General features: G+C 40.6%; 3 protein-coding genes across 12 annotated transcripts; 1 reads left to right on the forward strand and 2 right to left on the reverse strand.

Annotated features, from left to right (window-relative positions):
* Nucleotides 1–804: 804 nt before the first annotated feature.
* On the reverse strand, nucleotides 805–7,479 carry LOC121597864 (cytokine receptor). The gene is made up of 9 exons (XM_041924097.1): nucleotides 6,815–7,479; nucleotides 6,009–6,108; nucleotides 5,774–5,928; nucleotides 4,793–5,709; nucleotides 3,830–4,578; nucleotides 2,505–3,688; nucleotides 2,143–2,382; nucleotides 1,912–2,044; nucleotides 805–1,836 (listed from the first exon to the last, which is right to left on the reverse strand). Exons 2-9 carry the CDS (start codon nucleotides 6,100–6,102, stop codon nucleotides 1,787–1,789), a joined length of 3,522 nt encoding a protein of 1,173 aa, XP_041780031.1. The 5' UTR covers nucleotides 6,103–6,108; nucleotides 6,815–7,479; the 3' UTR covers nucleotides 805–1,786.
* Nucleotides 7,480–7,981: 502 nt separating this feature from the next.
* On the reverse strand, nucleotides 7,982–11,460 carry LOC121597867 (probable arginine--tRNA ligase, mitochondrial). Of its 4 annotated transcripts, none has more exons than XM_041924107.1 (5): nucleotides 11,397–11,460; nucleotides 11,064–11,301; nucleotides 9,481–11,000; nucleotides 8,690–8,734; nucleotides 7,982–8,620 (listed from the first exon to the last, which is right to left on the reverse strand). In XM_041924107.1, exons 2-5 carry the CDS (start codon nucleotides 11,097–11,099, stop codon nucleotides 8,506–8,508), a joined length of 1,716 nt encoding a protein of 571 aa, XP_041780041.1. In that variant the 5' UTR covers nucleotides 11,100–11,301; nucleotides 11,397–11,460; the 3' UTR covers nucleotides 7,982–8,505. The 4 variants fall into 4 exon arrangements, with proteins under 4 accessions (XP_041780041.1, XP_041780042.1, XP_041780043.1 ...); XM_041924108.1 differs by having other exon boundaries at nucleotides 11,064–11,298; nucleotides 11,397–11,453; XM_041924109.1 differs by lacking the exon at nucleotides 11,397–11,460 and having other exon boundaries at nucleotides 11,064–11,376.
* On the forward strand, nucleotides 8,830–20,899 carry LOC121597865 (phosphatidylinositol-binding clathrin assembly protein LAP). Of its 7 annotated transcripts, none has more exons than XM_041924098.1 (15): nucleotides 11,824–12,097; nucleotides 12,207–12,726; nucleotides 13,659–13,801; nucleotides 13,884–13,959; nucleotides 14,178–14,198; nucleotides 14,955–15,179; nucleotides 15,292–15,485; nucleotides 15,560–15,696; nucleotides 15,796–15,964; nucleotides 16,056–16,335; nucleotides 16,404–16,526; nucleotides 16,600–16,717; nucleotides 16,787–16,889; nucleotides 17,768–17,857; nucleotides 18,493–20,899. In XM_041924098.1, exons 2-15 carry the CDS (start codon nucleotides 12,597–12,599, stop codon nucleotides 18,718–18,720), a joined length of 2,037 nt encoding a protein of 678 aa, XP_041780032.1. In that variant the 5' UTR covers nucleotides 11,824–12,097; nucleotides 12,207–12,596; the 3' UTR covers nucleotides 18,721–20,899. The 7 variants fall into 7 exon arrangements, with proteins under 7 accessions (XP_041780039.1, XP_041780032.1, XP_041780034.1 ...); XM_041924100.1 differs by having other exon boundaries at nucleotides 11,824–12,044; XM_041924106.1 differs by lacking the exon at nucleotides 17,768–17,857 and adding an exon at nucleotides 16,977–16,994 and having other exon boundaries at nucleotides 18,493–18,576.
* The last annotated feature ends 2,090 nt before the right edge of the window (nucleotides 20,900–22,989 follow it).

Raw genomic sequence — 22,989 nt, forward strand, 5'->3', positions numbered from 1 at the left:
GGCAGAGCCTAATTTACCAAGTAATATTTGTAGGTTGAGCAGGTTCAGCTGGGAGCCAAACGAACGGAAGGCGGATGCGAAGCATGAACTGGAATAAAATCAAATAGTTTATTTTTAAATAAAATCGTTTCGTAGCCAAGTTAAAGTACTGAACGTATAGACAAAAAAGTACATTTCACATTACATAAAAAAATGAACATTTTGAGCCTTCGCAAAAAGAAAACTGTTGTGCAACGGTTGAACCCTGTTTTACAAGTCAAGCACCAATAGATTTATCTGTCGTCCACGAAACTAGAGAAACATAACGTTAAATACAAAGAAAAAACTTAAACACAGAAGATTTTCACCGAAGAAAGATTAAACAAACAGAACAACTGTAGGTAATCTGAAAACAATTTCAAAAAATTGAAAGAAGCAAACCAAACAGACACCAACCAGAGTTTTCCCACAATAATGCATACCACCATCCCCCCTATTAACCTCTTCGTACTTCATTTTCGATGTGGTTCCATGTTAGCATTAATGAACGTTTAGTTTTTGTTTAATACACTGAACATGTGAATGTTTAATGCTCTGAACAAAAGCCATCCGCAGCCCAAGGTTACAAAAATACAGGAAGAATGGAAAATAAAATAAATTAGGAAAAGAAGGCGTTGACTATGCAATTCGCATTTATCATTTTAATGACACATTCATTTTAGATCCCGTTGCATGCTTTATTACTTACCCAACCGGGACAGGACACCATGTGTGTTGGCGGGAGAAAATTAAAAGCGTTTCCACATACGATTGTAAGTATCGTGTCCTTCGGATGGTATTTTATTTTTCAGACCTTTCACAAATCATTTACACAGTAGTTTTACAGCAAGTGGTTTGAATAAAAACTAAAAGAGACCCCCCACATACACACGGGGCCCGAAAACAGCAAAGTTAGTTCAGGAAAAAGATGTTTTAAAAGTTCGCATAGATGAGATTTGTGGTGAAAGGTGAATGCGATAAACATCGTACCCCATATTTAACATGTACACACACATACACAAATACGTCTATTATACCTGATTACGACAAAATTGGTGACCATCACCATGAGTGATTGTAGGTGTGTGGGGTGTGTGTGTGTGTGTGTGTGCGCTGGTGGATTGTTTAGTTCGTCAGTTCTAAACACTAAGCTCGGCTATCTTCTGTGTTGCTGTTCATCAGTACGAACACATACAGGTACGAATAGGATTCTTTCCGTGGCTCACATCGGTTACTTCGGTCCTAAATTGAGCAAAGAAATTAAAAAAAAGCGTCCTGCTATGCATTCGTTCCTTGACAACCTCTCTGCCACCTATTCGCACTGAGCGATTTCCTAATTTCACTGAGATCAATTCCTGTAACCAAGAATTAATGATTCGTCGGCGATGGGGATATCAAGCAATGCACGCTAATAAAAATATTATCGTTTAAGGACGTATAGTTGACATATCCAACAGTACTTGTGGTTTAACAACCGTGATAAAATGGCTCATTTTAATTCCCTATCCATTTGTGTGCGCCTGTGACGGTGTGAGTGTGGTGTAAGTGAGCGGTTGTGAGTATGTATTGGGAGAAAATCTGTGTTTAAGGAATACGAGCATACGGGTCAAAGCTCCTGGGGTAACACTATTTCTCTTGTAAGATTTAAGCTTAATCAACATTTTCACCCAGAAGGTGGTGCTGCCACAATTCGACATTCCCTGCTATGGAAACATAACTACTTTTTAAGATAAAGATCATTCTTGTAAAATCCATTGTGTTTAACGAATTATTTCAAATGTTGCCCATAGTCTGATAACTGTTTATGCGTCACGTATCCTGTGAGGAAGAAACGAACAAATCCAATTGTCATTAATCCATACTATCTTAATGGCCATTGCGACGTCATGTTACCTGATATTGGTGCTGCGGCTGCCATTTTTGGATTGTACGATTTCTGCATCGTATCCAAAGGCGCCATCATGCCACCGTTATTAAGGGCTCCGATTTGTAAGTAGCCATTTGAGCTGATAGGTTGTTTAACAGTCTAAACACAAATTAAGCCACAAAAGGGAAAGCACAAACAATCGTTCAAGAATCGGCTGATGCAACTAGAATACCTTGCATACACACTACATTACTTACATTAACTACCGGTGCTGGAACGTAGCCTGAAGTGACAGTAATCGGCATGGCCGATGATGATCTGTTCTGACTACCCTTGCCTTCCATCGGTGTTACAGGCATTATTGGGAGATTCATGGTTCCAATATTGGTGCGTCCAAAAGATGCGCCCAAATCATCGTTTGCTGCCGATCTGCTGCTGGTACTGCCTTGGTGCGCTTCGTGGCTATTTTCTATAGATTCCGTAGTATCGTCACTGTACTGTGGTTTCAAATTGTTGAAAAGATCCGCAAAATTAGTTTTTTTTTCTCATGAATACATACTGTGCGTACTATTTGCTTTATGTACAGATGTATTTGACAAATAAAGATGGCCTTACTTACCCCATGTAGGTCTTGTCTTTCTGCTTCCTGATCGTAAAAGCTTGTACTGTCGTCTTCACAGCATCCACTGTTGCTACAATAGTCTGCCGAAGATCGTGGCTCATGGCTGCTTAAGTCGGCTATACTACCACCCGAGGAGGACGAGGACGGTAACAGACATTGATTCTGCTCCTTACTGTAACTGGCCTCTTTGGTGGAACCACTCGTCATGATGTGATCGACACGGTGATGTTCCGTAAAGATGATACCCGCTGGCCCAATGACAGCGCCAAAACCGGATGGTTTGCCGGATCCTGTTATATCATTCAGTCCGTCTGGTATGATAACCTTCACTTGCAGAACATGCTTTACTTTAACGTACGAGTAACTACACATCGCTACACCGCTGGCAATTGCTATGCCTACTAGGAAAAAAATTGCCAACGTGTTCTTACTCTCCATCGAGCACCAGTGTGCCAACGGTTCAGACCACGGACCGTAGTGTAGACGAATATTAGGTGGTAGTTCATTAAGCCAAGAATATCCGTTCGATTGCATGGCTATCGCATCGCTCGTTCCACATTCTGCGTGCGCTACGAAGCGTTTTAGCTCGGGCCACATATTATTCAGCTCCGTCCAGCGATCACTGCACGACAACTCCTCGAAAGCTGTCTTTATCGGACCGATAACGTCAACGTTTACTGCGCGCACCATAAACTCGTACTTTGAGCTGTCTCGATTTTGGCATATTGGTTCCCTCAGTTGACATTCCGTCTTGCGCTGTTGGTACACAATTATCTGATTGGCTTTCACCATTAATTCGTAAAACTCTACACAGCCAGAAGGTTTCGACGGAGAGTTCCATCCAATCGTTAGCTTGGAATCGTTCGAGCTGTTCGTACTCGGCTGTCCGATCACTAAAGGATTCCCTACCAGCGTTCGAGCATGCACCGGTTCAGTGCTGTTCGAAGGTTTCACCGTTTCAGCAGTGACCGTGATATTGTACTCAGTGAATGCGTCCAGATTATCGAGCGTAAATGTAACATTTGTACTCGGTTCCTCAACATCATGCTTTAAAAATTGACCATTGTAAAACACCCAGTAGAACATCTTTCCACCGTTTATGTGTGCCGGAGGTTCCCAGCGGAGTGATATGCTGTTATTTGTTACTCTTTCCGTTACTAAGTTTCGTGGCGGTGATGGAGCTATGTATGCAAGTAAGAAAAACGAAAAAAAAACATAATATTATTTCTCACAAGTGTTTAAGGGGCATTCAATAGTACCGATATGTACCACGCGTGCTTCGTTACATCAAATATAATTGATTGGATTTCAAACGATCTTACCTGCTTCCATAGTAGTATTTACTAACGGCACGCTGCGTGGTCCAATGTGCGTATCGGAGTACATGGCAATTTCAATTTTGTAAGTCACGTATGGATGGAGATTTTCCAACAGAAAGTGGTCCAGAGTCTTATCCGTCACATTAATCTTCATCTCTGGTTCCTTGCATCCGAGCGTACGTGGAGACGAGATCGAACAGTAGTAGATCATGTATCCCACATGTGCCACATCAACGCATTCCGTTTTCCACTTGAGATGAATTTGCGACGAATCCATCTCACTGATCCAGATAGTCTTCAGTTTCCCAATGTCGGTTTTGTGCGTAGCTGTACACGCTGCCCACACCATCCCAGACGACACACGCCCAGCGTTAGCCGCTACCGCAAAGTTAATCGTAGACCCAACATCGCTCAGCACGAAAGTGGTCTGATCTGCGGCAACACTGGTAAAGTTTATAGATCCATTGCAATCGTTCGGAGAGTTGCTAGTCGTATTGCACCAGAACACGGTGTAGCTTGTAATTGGAGAGTGGATCCTTGAAGGAGGTTTCCAGGACAGCGTAAATTTGCCCGAATCCGATAGCAACTTGTCGATTGAAGGCTTGTCAAGGCGATGACGACGAGCTGGAACAAACACCTTGCTGGCTTGTTCGGACATGCCTTCCGGGTTGGCACTTTTTATTACGAATGTGTAATTCATGTCAACTAAATGATGTCGATCGATCATGCCCCCGGTGGCGTTAAGGTGTTCGCTAAGTGAGGTATGGAATTACAAACACGAAAAATTAAATCAATACAACTTCTCCACACATCTGCTTCACAGACAACCCTTACACGGGTGTAAAAATTGGGTACAAGATGACCCCAAACAAGAACCATGGAAAACCAAATTCATGACACCCACTGGCTTGCGTACCACTGATTCGTATACAAAAGCGGATAATATGATCACCAATTATTACTTACACAATTCTTCCGTGCTGATCAATCAGAGTGATATTGTAGTGGAATCCACTGCGTGCGTTATGCTGCCAGTCGTCCAGCTCACGCCAGTATATGAACAGATGGTGTTCGTTCGAGTTCTCAAAGGCGCCGATGGCCACTTCCGGAGGCATATCAGGTTTGCGGGGCAAGGTGTCAAATAGGCAGCTCGTATGGTTTGACCACAAATCACTATCCGTCTCCGTCGAGTTGGTACGCATCCTAATGCGCACATCGTACGGTGTCGCGGCGTACGGCAGATTCCGCAAAGGCAGTGTATACACCCGGTGGTTCAGCTGCAATCCCTCGTTGCTTACTGTGCGCCATACGTTATTATCAAAAATTGACAGCAGCTTAACTTCGCAGATAAAATTTCGACTGAACCCATCGTACTTGTACCACTTGCTCCACTTAAGTACTGCGCTGTTTGACGTTACGTCCTCGATAACGCACCCGATCGGCGCATGAGGAATAACCACATCGAAATGATTTATAATGAAGCGTTGGCTTAGCGTGCCCAGGTGATTGGACGCGGTCAGAACGAAATAGTATTTTTCGTTGACATTTCGATATCCCGTATCGACGTTGATGATGCACTTCGTTAGATTTGTCTCATTATCTGTCTCGAGTTTACAGGTGAAATTTTGTATAACTGGTTTAAAATAAAACACCAATTCATACGTTGCAGCCATCGAATTGGGGTCCGGTGTGAAGGTGCACTCCATATGCTTATCCCAGAGCGGAGCACGACACTTGAAGTCCCTTACCTCTCGCGGTTTGTGCCCAATATAAACGCTGCGGATACCCACACCCTTCGTATCGTTGACTTTGCATGTGTATGCAAAATTCATGTGCGGTTCCGCATTCTCTACCACAAGCTCAATTGTGGAATCATTAAGTATCTATCGAAAAGGGGTACACCCAACGTTAGTACATAGTAAAACACAAGCATAAAGTTGAGCTTACCTTCACTTGTTCGCGCGGTACTGGCACATCGCCTTGGAAAAACATGAGATTGCTGCTGTTTGACCATCGTGCCTCTATGGAACGCATGTTAAGCGTACATTGCAATGAGAAAGAATCATTTACCTCACGGTAAATGGGTTCTGTCGGAATTATCCCTAATAAAAAGAAAAAAAGATACGTGTTACAATTACCGATTACGTGAGCTTGTATTTCTGGCTGCAAGCAATATACTTACATCCTAGCGCGGCCGCATTTTCGAGTCGATTTTTTGAAGTCACGCAACTCACCCAGCAGATTAATACTACAAACACAATACGATTCATGATCATTATATCCTAGAAAAGGGAAAAATAACAAACAACAATCAACACTAAATATATTTATTTCATGCATAAAAAGGGACCCATTGACAGGGAAGCGGTACGTATTTCAATAAGAGGAGCTTATTCAAGTTATGTTGACTGCTCTAAATAAATTCAGATACTTCTTCCGATAAGTAGTCCGAAGATGCATCATTGCAATCTCTCTCAATTTTGTAAACCTCCTAGGGAAAGCACATTTAGAGCATTCGTAAAAGGATAAATGCACTCCTATGTCTTCCTTCCACATAATCAACCCAGTCAACACGCATGTGGCGATTTCTTCCGTCCTAGACTAGAGCCGTAAAATTCATCTGCTGAACATCTGTACAGAAATTGTGTCTGGAAAAGGGCACGATCGGTAATTGGACACAGCGTGAAATCAACCACACCAATGATGGAAGAAGAAAATTACCAAGAACATGAAGCAGTATCGAAGAAGACGAAGAAAAAGCAACCACGCATGTTTATTCAGTGGAGATGTTTTCCTCGAAATCAAAACAAAATCACCCCGGCCAATGCTAGAGATCGCACGCACACCACCAAGTGATGCACTGCCCGCACACATCAGCATTCTATTTTTACGCCTGCGATACTCGTGTGTATGTGTGCGCGTTCGTACGCGTGTGTGGTGCGTTTGCCTGGAGCTTTTCGTATGAAGCCGCCTATTGCCCTCACTTACCTGTAGTAGTGTTACACTTTTTTTTCTGTATTATGTTTTGTTCCACACTTCGTATTGCAAAGCGTCGCAGCTCAAACACAACACATCCAAAACACACTCGTCTGGCTATCGGCGATTCGAGTGTGTGCGTAAGATCGCCTTGTAGCTGCTGTCAAATTCCGAGAAACAGTTTTTACGTCGCTTCCAGGAACAGTAGTTCGAAATTGGAAGATTTCTTTTCCCCGGAAACTAGCTTCACTTTTCGCTTCTATTACTATTAGCTCTCTCCAAAACTATTCCGATCACGATGCTTTTTAACAGAACACTTTAGTAGTTACGAATTCACATCACTTCAGGGCCGATTTTCGACCCACACAATACACATTCTCGTACGCAACAAGTGCGTGAAGATGAACAATCACGGACAATTAGGGAAAAAACAGTCACTGCTCCGCACAATGTACAATCCACACTGATAACACCAGGCATTAACCTCGACTAGTGGACCCAGTGCTCATTCCGTCCCGTTGAATTGAGTGGAAAATCATTTTCGTTCTGGAAACGCCTTTCTGCATTAGCCTGCCCGTTCCCAGAAGTCCTACGGGTGCCTCAGCAAACGCCACTGTGCTGATCTGTTTCTTTCTCCGACGAACGAAGCGAACCGACTACATCGACGCTCTTTACTCTTCTGTCAGCGATACGTCACACGAACTCCATCCCTGTTTGCTCCGTCCGCAGACTGCTCCGTATGTATTGGTGCATGTCATTTGTTGTGACAGTTCAGCGATTTGAACTTGAAATTGTTTGCCGCAAATCGAACAATTTATCTACACCGTGTTATTTTTTATACGGCATGTTAAAAGGGTAGTATTATGGAATTCAGCTCTAAGCAGTGCTCAAAACTTTTGAATGAATTGAATTTTTCAAGAGCAACCGAGACGCTAACCGACTCATTTACCTTATTTACTGATTTCTAATCATCTTTGCCATGTGAGTTCTTTGATAAAGATACCCCGACATTTCCACGATAAGACCCCCGAAGCTTTACACTCTTTTCTCTGAATCGATGATTCAAGTTTTGCTTCATTTTCACAATCGGATATTTCTTTCCAGACGCATTCTTCTTCGCTTCGATCCATTAATACTGGGGCCCTTCAGCCGAAAAGCAGTGAAACAAGTGAAGCAAACTAAAGCCGTAAACATTTTGATTTTATTAGTACAATGTTTCACCAGCGCAGTACATTTTGTAATCCTTCAGCCTTCGATTCATGACGATCGATTTACAAACTAGAGAGTTTAGCTACTCCAAACATTGCATTTCCATTCCATTTTCGTAGCTGTTTGTATACATTAATATATTCATTATAACTTTCAAAATAGACGTCTACATTCCACAAACTGTGTATAATGTATAAAAGGAACATATACGTATTATGTACTTATTGTTTTGCAACAAACAGACTTTTCCGTTAACACGAGTTTACTTTCCGACCGGAACGGAGTTCCGGACCGGTATTACTTTCTTTGTGTTTAGCTCGAGCCCTACATCGAGCCTGGACCGTGGTTGACCATGTATTGAGCGTAAAACAGCAGAATATAAAGCAATAGATAAAAGTTAACTGTAAACAACACATGATCAGGGTAAACTCCGCCGCCCCGCCTGGGCAGAATCACCCCATGTTTAGGCCGTAATGTAATATTCGCGCTTATTTTTACAATTCTCCCGAGCAATGTAGCACAGCGCGATGCAAATCAGAATGGCAATGATGATTCCCATTCCTATGCTCACGTACATAATTTCTTCGTTGATGCCTGCGTAAGAACGCCCTGAAAACAAATGCATACACAAATGCATTAAATCAAGAAGATAACATGTTACGGAAGTGAAATACATACCATCGGAGTACCCGTTCCCGTAACCAAGACGACCTGTAACACGCCCTAAAACGATAGAAGCAAGAGTTACCGTATGAAGTACTGTGGAAGGACATGTTTTGTTATTTAATGGGAAATAGGAGCTAGGCTCTCGCACCTCCAACCGCCATGCTTTGTGCTTGTGTTAGCGTTTGTAATTAAAGGATGCTAGGACGATGGTGCTTCCGCTATGCCTAGGTGATAACAAGTGTAGAAACTGGGATGAATGCAAACGGTCTAACAAATGCACTACATAACAAATGCACTACAGCTGCTTTCGATAATGTTGATAGCAAAAGAATACTTCCGTGCCCAGCCTCCTGAGGAGATGACTCTTTCTTATCCTGTGTATTGCGAGATGATTCGCGAGTCTGCGCTGAACGGATCGTGCTCAGTACAGTGATGCACGCAAAAATCGAATATTTGAGCAAACTGCATTTTCCAACGAAAATGTAAGTATTTGAAACATTTAATATAACATACATGAATTTAATGTTTAGATCTTTTTTGTATTAACTTTATATCGTAACACGATTCTAAAATCACATTTCTTCTAGTGGCCTTAATCCTAAAAGTTTCATTCCAGTGTGCAGAACCAACTTTGCTCTGCTAAATAACAATATTCTTTGCTGCCGTTTCTTAGCTTCCGATTCTTGTTTTACCGGCAAAGTTTTAATTGCTAGATTTATCGATTTACTGTAATTAAGAATATAAAGAATTACTATAGGAATAATTCATGTTACAAACATCCATATAATCCCTATCATACGTACCATAGCCGAAAGAGATAGGTGACCAGTATGCATGCTTCTGCGGCCTCTTGAGCTTGGTAGCAAACTGGCTTGAAATTGGCCAACTGGCACACCAAATCTAATGCTTCCGGTTCCACTAAACTACTCCCGTCGCACTGAATGCTCATTATATCTTCTGCAGATGATTGTGCGTGTAACAGGCTAGCCAGACGGCAATGCGTGTACTGAAGCTTTATTCCGGAATCTCCTTCCATTCGGAGAATTTTTGACCAATCAAAATTGTAGTCTTTCATGCGTCGCTGTTTCAAATCATTTATAATGACTGCACTTGTTCCCAGAATATCACAGACCGAGGGATCGTCGGCAGCATTTGTTTTGGTGTAGGGCGATTCACGTTGTTTCTCCTGTACCAGTTGCTGTGCCTCGTGGAGAATATCTTTTAGAAATACCACCTTACCCTTCCTGGTACTCATTCCATGTATTCGACCAAATTTTACATGCTCAACACCTGCCGCATACGGTAGACAGAGCAAATGGGCGATCTCACTCAGTGATGCAAAGTGATCGTTCTGTCCATTTTCGACCACGTAGATGCATTTATGAAACTCGAACCGATTGTAACGATCCATCAATGCGGCAATGTCCCGCAGCAGGTACATTCCCGATCCATCGCTTTTCACGATCGGGATCTTCCGCTGTTGAAGCTGTACAACTTTTCGCCCATCCGTTTGATCGATCAGCAGGCCGCGCTGTTTAAGGGTTTCCAGCACGTGCGCTATTTTGTTCACACCGTATTGTGATTCCCATTCGTAGCTAGTGAAGTAAACTCCAAGCCGGCGATACAGCTCCTCCAGCTCTTTCACCGTGTAGGCACGATATTCCTGCCACTGATCCAAGTCATCCGCGGTACCGTTTTCCATGCGCGCGAAAATGTTCATCGCATGCTCATGCATGTTGGGACTATTTCGAGCTGCCTCGTATGCATGCACGTACGCGTCATACAGACATTTTATTGGATCTTGGTGGATATCCTTTGGCGAAAGACCTTTCAGTTGAACTCCCAGTGCTAAATATCCAAATTGGGTGCCCCAATCGCCAAGGTAGTTAAGCCGTAACACTCGATTACCGAGAAATTCATTCAAGTTGGATAAAAAGTTTCCCAGAATGGTGGATCGTAGGTGGCCTGCGTGAAACGGCTTTGCAATGTTGGGTGAGCTGAATTCGACTATCATAGTTTTACTGGTGGCTGTATCGTATTCCTCTTGCAACGGCTTCCTCTCCAGCACCGTTTGTATTAGCTTCATTTTTTCAAGTGACAGTTTTACCCACTTCTTGCCCGATCGCTCTTCTGTCGTGACCGTGGCAAGGTGTTCATCATCCTTTACGATGCACTCAGCACTCCTGTCGAATGATTTTTGATCAAACCCTTGTCCTAAATACTGCGCTAACATACTCAATTCTGGCGTACGCGTTGCTCGCTGGTATGTAAACTGTAGCGCCGTCATAGGTATTTGAACATTTGTCCCGCAAATACGAGCCAACTGTAACGAACAGAGAACAAGTAAAATTAACACAACGGCTGGCAAGTTTTCCTAAAAGCTCACCTTTTCAGAGACAAGTTTACGATAAACTTGAGCCATTTTTATCGATCAATGTTGATTTTTAATCTCGAATTGATGAATTAGCGAAAGATGATTACGACCATCGCAGCTATTGTGCGGCGTTCAGACTGCGGCACATAAAAATGATGTAAACATTCTCGCACATAACTGTTCTACACTCCATACGTCACTGAAGGAAAACAGCTGATAGCGAGAGCGGTGCATCAAAATGGTCAAACTGCTGTGAACGAATAGAAGGAAATACATTTGAGGTAAAATGGTTAACTCACTGAATAACAAATAGTTGTAGAATAGAGATGTAGTTTAGTTGCTCACATGAAATTGATTCAAAGAGCCAACATTTGAAGGTGATCGCACTGTTATATCGCCAATGTTTTGCTACGTTTGGCAATGCAAGAAATCGACTCCCAGTTGTAAACTTCTTGGATTTCACAGTGGGTCAACCAATTATTAAAATTTGAAAAAATGATTCAACTTGAATCGTTGAAAGTAAATTATTTTCGTTTTATTTTTTTTGTTCTTCTGTTGATACATAGATACATAGTATAGCGTAATCAGTACAAATATTAAGACAGTTTTTCTTAACCCAAGAAAAAATAAGAAGATACCATTCGCTGTCGGAATTATGTGCAATTGGATCAACATTCTTGAACAAAAAAAGATTAACCTGGTTGAAAAAAATGGAATTCGTTCTTAAAATTGTCAAGCGTGGTGGCCAATCAGCACACCTTTGGTGAAGTTTTCATTCTGGCGAAGAAGAATGAGCAGAACAAATTAGATTGAAAAGTGTGTACACGGGGTGGTACGCTAGAGTGAGTGCGTATGCGTGGACAAAATCTCGAATTGATGAAGTTTTAGCCGCGAATTTAGCCTCGCTGGGTGAAAAGTGTGAATGAAGATAGTCGCTCTATACCTATTTGCTGAAGCTGTACGCGAATGTAAAAGTGTTCGGCAAGGAGGAGGGTAATATATGCCGTAGATTGGTTGCATCGCAGGCATTACGACACGAAGACGAGGTGCTGAATTGGGTGGTGGAACCATTCGCTGGAACACACGTCCGTGGCAGCAGTGGTCGAATTGAAAGAAGATTAATTACGACATTTTTTGTACTCGCTGTTTTGATAGGTGACCCGGAGCGTGGGAAGTTTCTGGCAGAAGAAATTGTCCCGCATCATTGTGCGCCTGTACGGTTGAGTGCGTGTGTTGGTGTGTGTGTGTGTGTGTGTATGTGTTGACGTGTGTGTCATTTTTTCGGCCCTTTTGCGTGAAAAGCAAGAGCAGAGAAGAACAGTGTAGTGTGTAAGCGCAGTGCCTACTGTCCATTGCTGGTAGCACGAAAAAAGGGCAAAGAAACGGCTTCCAGCTTAAGGACGGTATCGGGAAACAAGGAATAGTAACCGGAATAAACCATTGGCATTGGTGGACTGTTTGCTGGACGGCGCTGTAGCAAGAGCATTAGAGCAATTCAAGAACGGTGACGTCAGAAAGGATCTGAAAGGATAACGTGTAGCGAACATGGCTGGTCAAACGATCAATGACAGGTTGCTGGCTGCACGGCACAGCCTTGCTGGCCAGGGGCTGGCAAAATCCGTGTGCAAGGCTACGACGGAAGAAATGATTGGACCGAAGAAAAAACATCTTGATTGTAAGTATCGATGAAGTGTGGGGCGTCTCCGCCAATGCATTGGCCACGCGAACGATGGGCCTCAAATGCTTGGGCGCAAGATTACATAGCAGGTGGAAAAATATAAAATGATGGGTGACAGAGAGAAAAAATGAAAGCGAAAGGAAGAAATAAGAGCTGAGGAGGGGGGCGTACCCTTGGCCCCGTTGATTTCGGTTGCGTCTTATTGACATTTGGTGCCCTCGAACCTCGAAGGCAAGCATCTTGCTTTTCGCACTCGTGTTCTGCCGAGACGAGAGCGTACATCGAACTCCTGCTATAGTCGCACCAGCAGCAGACCCGTCCTTGTTTGCATCGGATCTTGCCAGCACGCGGGCGCAGCACTATCAACAGTGCAGAGATGTTAAATAATCGGCTTGCAATGCAATTGTTTTTTTTTCATCTCAACTCTCATTTCCAAATCTCTTCCAAGGCCTTGCTGCCTTTAACGCAATCATTTGGTCAAATGGACGAAAAGCATCGATGATGTTAAATGGCTCACTCCCTAACACATCATCAGTTTGGAGGGCGCTTTGTTTGCCAGGCCCAATTGCACCACGGTCGCGCTGTTGCTGATAGTGGAGCGCAAAAGAAAATAGCCAGAAAGATAGCAAAAGTTCTCCCACTCGCTGGGGCTCAGAATGCCAAGCATATGGTACTGTATCCTCCCTCTGGACGATAACGATAAAACGGTTCTATGGTGAAGCCATCAGCCCATTTTGCATAAAATGCTGGCTTTCGAATTTGTTCTTGAGTGGTAATTAACAATATTACTTCTTTTAAAATACCACAAGGCTTTAATATACTGCAACAATTAACCATGCCTTTTTCATGTTAATTGTGTATGTCGCACCTTTTTTCCAGGTAGAATTTGTATTATAATAATTTCCTTACTGTTTCATGCTAACTTACAGATTTGGTACATTGCACCAACGAGCCGAATGTGTCGATTCCTCATTTAGCAACATTGCTGATCGAGCGGTCTCAGAACGCCAATTGGGTCGTGGTATACAAAGCATTGATTACCACCCATCACATGTTGGCCTATGGAAACGAGGTAAGATGAGTTCATGTCTTTCCATGTACATATCGTCAACAATCGGGTAAACTAACTGCATCCATCTATTTATTATTTTCAGCGATTTATTCAATATTTAGCTTCAAGCAATTCATCCTTCCAGTTGAACAACTTTCTCGATAAAGGTGGAGTGCAAGGTATATATCAACTAAGAGAAAGGATGAAAAAAAAAATCAACATACTTATTCCCCACACTAAAACCACTCACTCTGACCAGCAATAATTGGCATTAATATTTAAGTTCGAAGAAAATATCAATATCTTAACCCATGTAATGTTACATATCTTTTTACCCCAAAACTAACCATGTCTACCCTTCCATTATCTCTTTAACTCGTTGCTAAAAATGTGTTAGGCGCTGTCGGTGCTCGTATGGGTAAGTAGTGGCTTTTTTTTGGCCATAACTATTACGATAAACTTTCATCTTTAACATAAATAAACTGTCTCACCAACCACTTTCTTAGTAGAAAAAATAAATAGTTTAACGCTATTTCATTCGGCCTATTATAAACCACCATGTGCATGTATGTTTGTTCATGCTTCGTCAAATGTTTATTGTTTAAGCTAACTAATATTATCACTAATGATTTATTATACAAATGACAATGCTTCCAACAATATCTCTTGTTTGGTGTGTAATTATATTCTGAAAAAACCCTTGGTTTTAAAGCTCCTTGCATGTAGGACATGATTATTTTTTAAAATGAATATTAAGTTGCAATAAACTTAACAGACTAGCATTTGTATTGAATAAAACTCAAAAGTTGCCTTCTGGATAATCACTATAGGTAAATTGCACAATTTGACAGATTCGGACCGATTCGTATTCGTCCGGAATTGTGGATTCGGATTCATTTTTTCAGGATAAGAGTCAGAATAGATCAACGACTTCACTCTATTACGCTCATCTTTACTGAATGTAGATTAAAAAACAACTTGAAACATAGAATATTGTAGAAATTAATTCATCGCGTTCGTCTGCTGTTTAGACAATCATTAAAATTTGCATGTTTTGAATAAAAATGAAACTTCGGTTTTGTTGTTATTTAAAAAAAAAACAATTTGCTTATCTGTTACAAAAGAATCCAAAACATGAATCTAATTCGAACAAAATGCTGTATCTTATGTTTAGGTTATGACATGTCTCCTTTTATACGGCGTTACGCAAAATATCTTAACGAGAAGGCGCTATCGTATCGTACAGTGGCGTTCGATTTTTGCAAAATGAAACGTGGAAAAGAAGAAGGATCTTTGCGCGTGATGCACGCCGACAAGCTTTTGAAGACATTGCCTATTTTGCAAGCGCAGTTAGATTCGTTGCTGGAGTTTGACTGTACAGCCAACGATCTCACAAATGGTAAGAAATTGTTATGTTAAATTGAAAAATGCTTTTATTTATATAATTTGATACATAAATAATAACAAATTATCTCTCGTTTATTCTACACTATGCTGAATCTGGTTGATAGGTGTCATTAACATGTGCTTCATGTTACTATTTCGCGATTTGATACGGCTGTTCGCTTGTTACAACGATGGTATCATAAATCTATTGGAAAAATATTTTGACATGAATAAGAAGCAATGCCGTGATGCGCTGGATCTGTACAAGAAGTTTCTTACTCGTATGGATCGGGTGGGAGAGTTTCTCAAGGTGGCTGAGGTAAGTGAAGATATTTCTCGACGTTTATGACAAGGCAAATCGTGTTGATAAACCTGTGTTTTTTTTTTTTGCAGAACGTTGGTATTGATAAGGGTGATTTACCAGATCTTACGAAAGCTCCGAGCTCGCTATTAGATGCGCTCGAGCAGCATTTGTTGGCGCTGGAGGGCAAGAAAGGATCAGCAGCCAATACTCCTACACAAACGGCAAGGTATGTGAAAGGTGTCAACTGCGCAAAATAATCCAATTATGATGTGAAATACTCCGGAAAATATTTTCTTTGTACTTACTCATAATTTCTCCGATATAGCAATCAAAAGAATGTCAAAAGTGGAGTTAGCGCTCTTACATCGACTAGTTCGTCGTTTGGAATTGTGGCGGAGTCAACCAAGTTTGATAGTCCCACAAACGGCATGATTGATGAAAGTTTGAAGGCTCAAGTCCTGGCTGAAGAAGAGGCCGCAATGAATCAGTACAAGGTAACGAGTGAAATAAATGTTATGATTATAGAGAAAGTAATACTCTACAATACTTTCTATTTGATATCAATGTCCCGCATAAATTGCACAGTCCAAGGTATCTTCTCCCACAACGGCGACGGCTATAACGAATCCATTCCTATCGTCGCCAACTGCTAGTCAAAATAACATCGTCGATCTTTTCGAGGCACCAAAACCAGCACAGGATCAACAAGCGTCTGCTGCTTCGTCCAAGGCATCAGACGATCTGCTGCAACTGGGAAACCCATTTGCTGACGTATTCGCCACGCCAGCACCACCAGTCGCTAATGCAGTTCCAGTAGGAGCTGCCAATGCGTTTGGCGCCACCAACACATGGATGGGCAATGGAGGTAGGCATAACGGTACGAGTGATATATAACGTTTATGTAACGAGAAACGCGCCATTTCTTATCGGTAGGCTTCAATGGCAGTATGGCAGCAGCTGCTGTTCCTGGAATGGCAGGATCTGCTGTCCCTGGCAGTGATACATTCGTTTCCGATAACAATTTCACTTCAGTTTTCGGGGGTCTGGAACAAAATGGTAAATATCTGTCAGCGGTGTTGGGTGTTGTAGTATTTCATTTTTTTTTTTATTTCATCGACTGCTAACGTAGGATCTAGTGCACCTCCGGCAGCTGCCGCTCAAACTGGAAAGGTATTGACTGGCGATTTAGACAGCTCATTGGCGTCGTTAGCTGAAAGTCTCACCATCAATAAGTCAAACTGTGGGAAGTAAGTTGGTCTATATATTGCTCAATTTTCGTACATACAATTAAGCTAAGTAATTGTTTTGAATTGCAGGAATATGCAATGGAGTTCGCCGAAGACATCAGCCAAAACAGGATCTGCTGGATGGTCACCGCAACCACAGCCGGCTACCAATCAGACTGGCTACAAACCAATGGTAAAAAATCATATCATTGAAATAGCGAAAAAAACATAGCTCTAATCTAACATCTTGTATCATGATCTTCCATTACCATTAACTCAGACTGACAATTGAAAGTTGGTTAGTAACGTTGCTAGTCATTAATAATATTCCCTTATACCTACTTACTCAAAAAAATCCTTGTTAATCATTTTCTCTATTAACCAGCAGTTATTCTAAGAGAATAATGAATTCCCAGTTAATATTATATTTATACTAACACAGTTAATAGCACACAAACATCCATAATGAAGTTGAATAGTTTCGAGAGGAACGGTACCTATTGTGTTTATTTTCCTTTTACATTAAATCACCATTTTCGTAATAAGTGTTATAAGTTATGTAGGTGTGATTTTTTAAAATTATGTGTACAGCTCTCATGTATGATTGCTTTAGTTGAAGTAACAATGTGTGATGATGCCAAACAATGCTTTAGCAGGAACAATAATTTTATAGGGATCTCAGAAGTCTCAATTATCTAAAAATAATCGTACACTTTGAGTTAGTTATCGATCGTATTTTATTCTTTGCTTATGTAGAAAATGCTAGTTTTTGTATGTATGATAAGCATAGATCATTAGCTCTTTATAAGTTGTTAATTTATTTTTTTACTTCTTATCTTTTTCTCTTTTTTCGGTGGAATTTACTTTCCTTTCTTTTTTTTTTGTTCATTTTCTACCCTTTTTTACTATTGTGTGACATGTGGTCTTTTAAATGTATGATTGTATGTGCGGTATTGTCGATTATCCTTCCGTATGTATGTGTTTGGTTTTGCTATGTGTATTGGGATTTATGTGTTCTTGCGTGCTGTATTCCCTTTTTGGGTGAATATTTCTGTTTCGCTGTGACACAAGGCACAAGGTATGGCTGTTTTTCCAGTTCCTAGCACAATACATCCCAGCACACACACTCCCCTTCCCGTAGTGCCAGGATATTACATTCAGGTAAGCCACTATATAGTTGTATTATTTATCACGATTTATTTAATTATGAAGTTAAGTTTGTTTTATTGTATGATTTTTTCCAACATGCTTCATGTTTTCATTTGCTAGCTATTGCTCAACAATAAGTGGCACTAATTAAGATTTTGTGTTTAAACCCGGCCTAATTACTAACGACGTGATGATGTTATTTGTACAAATGAAGAACATATTAGTGGGAAATGAAGAAGAAAATTCGATAAGTGTTTTAATTGTGTGATGAAAGTTTTTTTTGTTATATAATTTCTAACATGTATCATGCTTTAATGAGCCCCGTGTGATGATTTAGTTATAATATGTAAACATATTGGCATTAGTTGGCTTCGAGTGAACATGTAACATGATCCTAAAACCAAACACATTGACATTTTATAAACCTGATTGTTTGTATTGCAGTGTTCATATTTTCAAATGTATTTTCTATAATACGTTAACATTTCGCAAAGGATAGTAATACAAGTTGAGTGTAAAAAATTCTGGAAAACATTGTTGGGAATGTTATTCGATTTCAATTAGTTTCATAATGTAGTATGCAGCACCCGTTAAATATAATATTAATAGTAATGTATCCTTTCTTCGTTTTGTCTAAATATTTGCAGCAAGGAATGACTCAGATCAGGCCAATGATGGGAGCTACCATGTCGGGAACAACTCCAGCAATGGCACCCGGAATGGTAGCTACCGGTATGCCAGCCCAACAACCGGTGCTTACTAGTCAACAATCGTTGCACATGCAACCAGCAATGATGCAACAAGCAGCACCAGCGATGCCTTCAAACGCTGCTGCGGCTGGCAGTATTCAGTTGGATCCGTTTGGAGCGCTATAAGCTACTAATATACGTTATTCAAGCATACTCTATGCAAACACCTAAATGCATATACACATACTCTTATCACGTGCTGTAGAACACTAATAACGATGAAAATAGCAATGAATTCAGCTAGATAATCTGATGAATATGTATTACATATATTTGTTTGTTTTTTGTCCACGCCATTGGAAAGCATGGACAAGTAAGAAAAGAAGCGAGCGACGAAGCAGAGAAGAAAGGACTCTCTTTGCATAAAGCAGACAATGTCCCTGGAGGAATGTCGAGATAGTGTAAAGGATTATTATAAGTGTGGTTGCAAATATCTTGATAAAAATACGTCTTGAGAGGGCTGTTGGCCATCCCGAGTGTACCAACTAATGTACCGACAGCATCATGCATATGACACACGATACTTGATGTGAGTGTAATAATGAAATGCTAAGAATGGTAAATTATACAAGGATTGAGCATATTTTCGATCCGCAAAACTTGTGGAGTAGATTTGACAACTTAGTTGCAAAACGGTAATGCTTCAGTCTGTTTTGAATGGATACGATTGTGTTTTTCTTCTATCACCAGATATTAGGATCAAATGAAACCATTCCAAACATCGACAAACATATATTGCAGGAGTATTCTACATTGCTGTAAATGGAAGAAAGCACGTGTCATCTGGTAGAAAAACCTGCAACTTCTAATCATTCCAAAACGCGTTTTTCTCTTTCTGCAACTGAGCAATAATTTGATGCGCGAGAAAATGTAGATATCTGCGCATGGTACGTACAGGCATAAAACGAACACTGTGTTTGAAGCGAACTACCTGCACCAGTTTCAATAGGTCGGTAGGTAAGTTCTTGACCTATAGCATACGCACGGATGGTAAATTATAATCTAAAGATATCAGTACCAATACTGAACGATATGTAAATGATGGTAGAAATTAATGACTGTAAGAAATAAGCATAGAGAGCAAGCGCAGATTTCCCCGTAGGCAGGCATCGGCTTCTACTGCAATATCATGTTGTTTGTTGCTTTTGTTGCAGTATTATCACTGCTTCGATATTCAGATATATCTAATGAAGTGCAAAAAAAAGTTATTCACTATTAAATATAGTTGTGTTTGGAATACAGCATGTGGATTTGTTTTTAGAACAGGATGCCAGTATCTAATTACACTATCTTCAGCCCTTGTTCGTTTAAATAGTCGGGACGACTTTACTAACTCTCCTGTGTCTCCGTAAAGAAGTGCAAATACTACAACAGTAGGAAGTTATTATAATAATGTGAGATATCGCTAATCTTACTTTAGAGACAGAAACACGGCAAAGGACTATCGCGAAGCAAGGAATCCGTATGCATGTATTTATGAATATAAAACTGTAGTAATATTATCTCTACATTGTACACATTATTGTATTTTCCACTGCAAAATGCGCACTTGCGGATTGCAAGGACAGTAAATACATTATAATATACCAGAAAGATACATATATGCATATACACATACTTGCTTGCTGTGAAGGAAGCTTATCATATAATTCATAGAATGTAATGTGTTGTGTTTCCCCCCCTTAAGAGCAGATAGTGCAATAAGGGCAGTTGTTTACTATGGATGACGATAAATGATCTGTGAAAGGATGGGAAGGATAAGACATGAAGAGAGACATAGAGAACGTATGTGTGTGTGTGTGTGTGTGTACTTATCATCGACAACAACATGATGCAAACGCTAAGCAAAAGAACGAGGATTGTTCCAACTAAATATTTACGTTCACATTGGTTAGTCCTTTAGGGCGAACGATTGATATATGTTTTTTCAGATGAGCAGTTCAGATAAGATCATTATTATGAATAGTGCTTACGCGATTGAGGTGCAACGATATGTTATTACTTGCCTACAATGAAAGATAAAATTCTTCCCACATACTACTACGCAAGCTGCGGGAGTCTTTTTTTCCTCAAAATGAGTAGACGAAATGAAAATTGTAAATGATGTAGTTGTTAAAATGGCTTGTTTTTGCATGAGGATCACAGCTCTGGCGCGATCCAATAATCAGATTATTTCCCGCCTATTTCTTTCGTTACATTTGAAACATTACACATAAACTTCTACAGTTACAAATCGAGATGATTACATGCATATATAAATAGGGCAAAATAAAATAAAATAGAAAGATGATATATTGGGAATATATCACAACAAGTGTATCTTTATTTAAATGCTACAATTACGTATGAACGAAACACTGTGTGTTTACATCTTCTGTACATCTTGTAATCTTTATTTTCGTTTTATATGCAATCTATGCATATATCTTTCTTTATTATATGCAATAATAATGCTTTACGATTCGCCCGCTAGAATTTGATTCAAAATTTTCATTTTTACATGTACCTAAATGTTACAAAATAATGTAAGTATAATAATGTAGTATAACCCTCAGGCTAGAGATTATCCTTTTCATAGGTTTTAAACTTATTGTAGGTATTTTGTAGCATTTTAGCTATTCATGAAGATTTGTCTGCCTTTTGTTTTTTTATTCATCCTCATCCTCACCATCCAATAAACTATAGAATCCCACTGGTTAAGAAGTTTAGGAACTCTTTCTGAACCTTTTATATCCAAATTAAGCATCCTCGTATAAAAAAAATAGATTCCACCAAAAAAGCTGATAAGTTGTACTAAAGAGGGTGCAGGGCTCTTCCTAAAGGTTGTAGTGTTGTTGGCTCTGAACACTATCACTCGCAGTGCAAAACCCGGGCACGCACACGCTCCAAATCGGGGCGATTTCCTCTCGCTGGCGAGCGTTTTTGAAAGGCGTTGTGAGGGTTTTTGAGGGTTCAAGATTGCCGCCAAAAAGCTCGCGCTGGTGTGCGATTGTGTTGGTGGACAAAATTTAATGACCAAAAAAAAAATCAACACACTCCACCCCCCCCCCTCCACCTTCTCCTCATTGGGTTCTACAATTCATGTGTGTGCCATATTACCCAAGTGCCACAAATTCACTAAACGACCACTAAACGGGGCCTAAACGACTCGAGCTCTCTACCTAAACGGAATATATAAAGACTTCGTTTAGCAGACGGTGAACGACTGATGTATTCTAAAAATAGCAAAAAAGCTGGTGGTGCCATCTGTTGGTGGGATAGCGCTTTCTTCGCTTGGAGATCTTTCTCCTTCCCTATGTACTGTTAGAGCGTTTCTACATACACCGAGAAAGCAGGTAAGACAATGGCTGATATTATTGAATCCGTTCGTAGTGGCGGCGTACGTCCCTACACTCATTTTTCTTACATCTAGATCGGTCGTTCTAGATGGTTGCTACAGTTATTTAGGCAGCGGTAATCGCTACTGCGGGCGAGCGGGCGTGCGTGCGGAAAAATCTGGCACGCAAAAGATCGCTGCTCTAATTCGCCTTTTGCAGTAGATAAACAGCATCAAAGTTCTATGTGGGTCTTTCAAACAGCGCCTAAGCAGCCAGGTTTATGCCACGATGCCAGGGATTATTTTTCTTTGTGTTTTGTTTTCAAGCAAGCGTCATCGATGAAATAAACAACAAGATTTGTTTCGTTTAAACACATATGTATATTTTTAAATCTTTTGTATTGATGAATTACACAAAATTTTACACAATTTACTGATAATTCACAATCACTTCACTCAATATTCATTCTTCAATTAACGAATCTAACTTGTGCAGCAGCAATGAGATTATTGCCGGCGTCCGTCTTTGACACTTTGACAAGAGCCACCTTGAACCGATGTCATGCATTAAAAAGCTATAAAGTTCCACCAAGTTCGGTACGCTTTCTTAACAAGCCTTCAAGTTCCACCATGAACCCTACACATAGTGCTAATCAGCCGCAAAGTTCCAAAGAGTACCATGTGGCTATTAAAAAGCTCCATAGTTCCGCAAAGTACCGTCTATCTCTTAATCAGCCACAAAGTACGACATCGGAACGATTTTTCGTTAAACACCCCCAAATCAGCTATAAAGTACGAGCTCTTAATCAGCCACAAAGTACGACATCGGAACGATTTTTCGTTAAACACCCCCAAATCAGCTATAAAGTACGAGCTGGCTATTTGGGACATTTCTCGAACACACTGGTCCGCGCCAAGGACATGTGGTCGAATATTTTTTTACACGGATAACCTTTGTGTACATCAGTGTAGTAGAAACAATCAATTATCCTTTTCGTTTTTTTACCGATTTAGTCCCAGCTTCGTCCGTCGCGACAGGTTCTTTGAGGTGAACTGATTTTTCAGGCTGTAGAATGACC

The sequence above is a fragment of the Anopheles merus genome, chromosome 3R (genome assembly GCF_017562075.2).
Source record: "Anopheles merus strain MAF chromosome 3R, AmerM5.1, whole genome shotgun sequence".
NCBI classification, from domain to species: Eukaryota; Metazoa; Arthropoda; class Insecta; order Diptera; family Culicidae; genus Anopheles; species Anopheles merus.

Coding starts and splice junctions, on each gene's coding strand:
- LOC121597864 (XM_041924097.1), bottom strand. CDS start 6,102: ATGATCATGAATCGTATTGTGTTTGTAGTATTAATCTGCTGGGTGAGT. Junction 4,579..4,792: donor GATCAGCACGGAAGAATTGT/GTAAGTAATAAT, acceptor TACCTCACTTAG/CGAACACCTTAACGCCACCG. Junction 2,045..2,142: donor TTCCAGCACCGGTAGTTAAT/GTAAGTAATGTA, acceptor ATTTGTGTTTAG/ACTGTTAAACAACCTATCAG.
- LOC121597865 (XM_041924099.1), top strand. CDS start 12,597: ATGGCTGGTCAAACGATCAATGACAGGTTGCTGGCTGCACGGCACAGC. Junction 15,180..15,291: donor AGCCAACGATCTCACAAATG/GTAAGAAATTGT, acceptor TCTGGTTGATAG/GTGTCATTAACATGTGCTTC. Junction 16,336..16,403: donor CACATGGATGGGCAATGGAG/GTAGGCATAACG, acceptor TCTTATCGGTAG/GCTTCAATGGCAGTATGGCA.
- LOC121597867 (XM_041924107.1), bottom strand. CDS start 11,099: ATGGCTCAAGTTTATCGTAAACTTGTCTCTGAAAAG. Junction 8,735..9,480: donor ACCTATCTCTTTCGGCTATG/GTACGTATGATA, acceptor CTATCGTTTTAG/GGCGTGTTACAGGTCGTCTT. Junction 8,621..8,689: donor CGGGAACGGGTACTCCGATG/GTATGTATTTCA, acceptor ATTTGTTTTCAG/GGCGTTCTTACGCAGGCATC.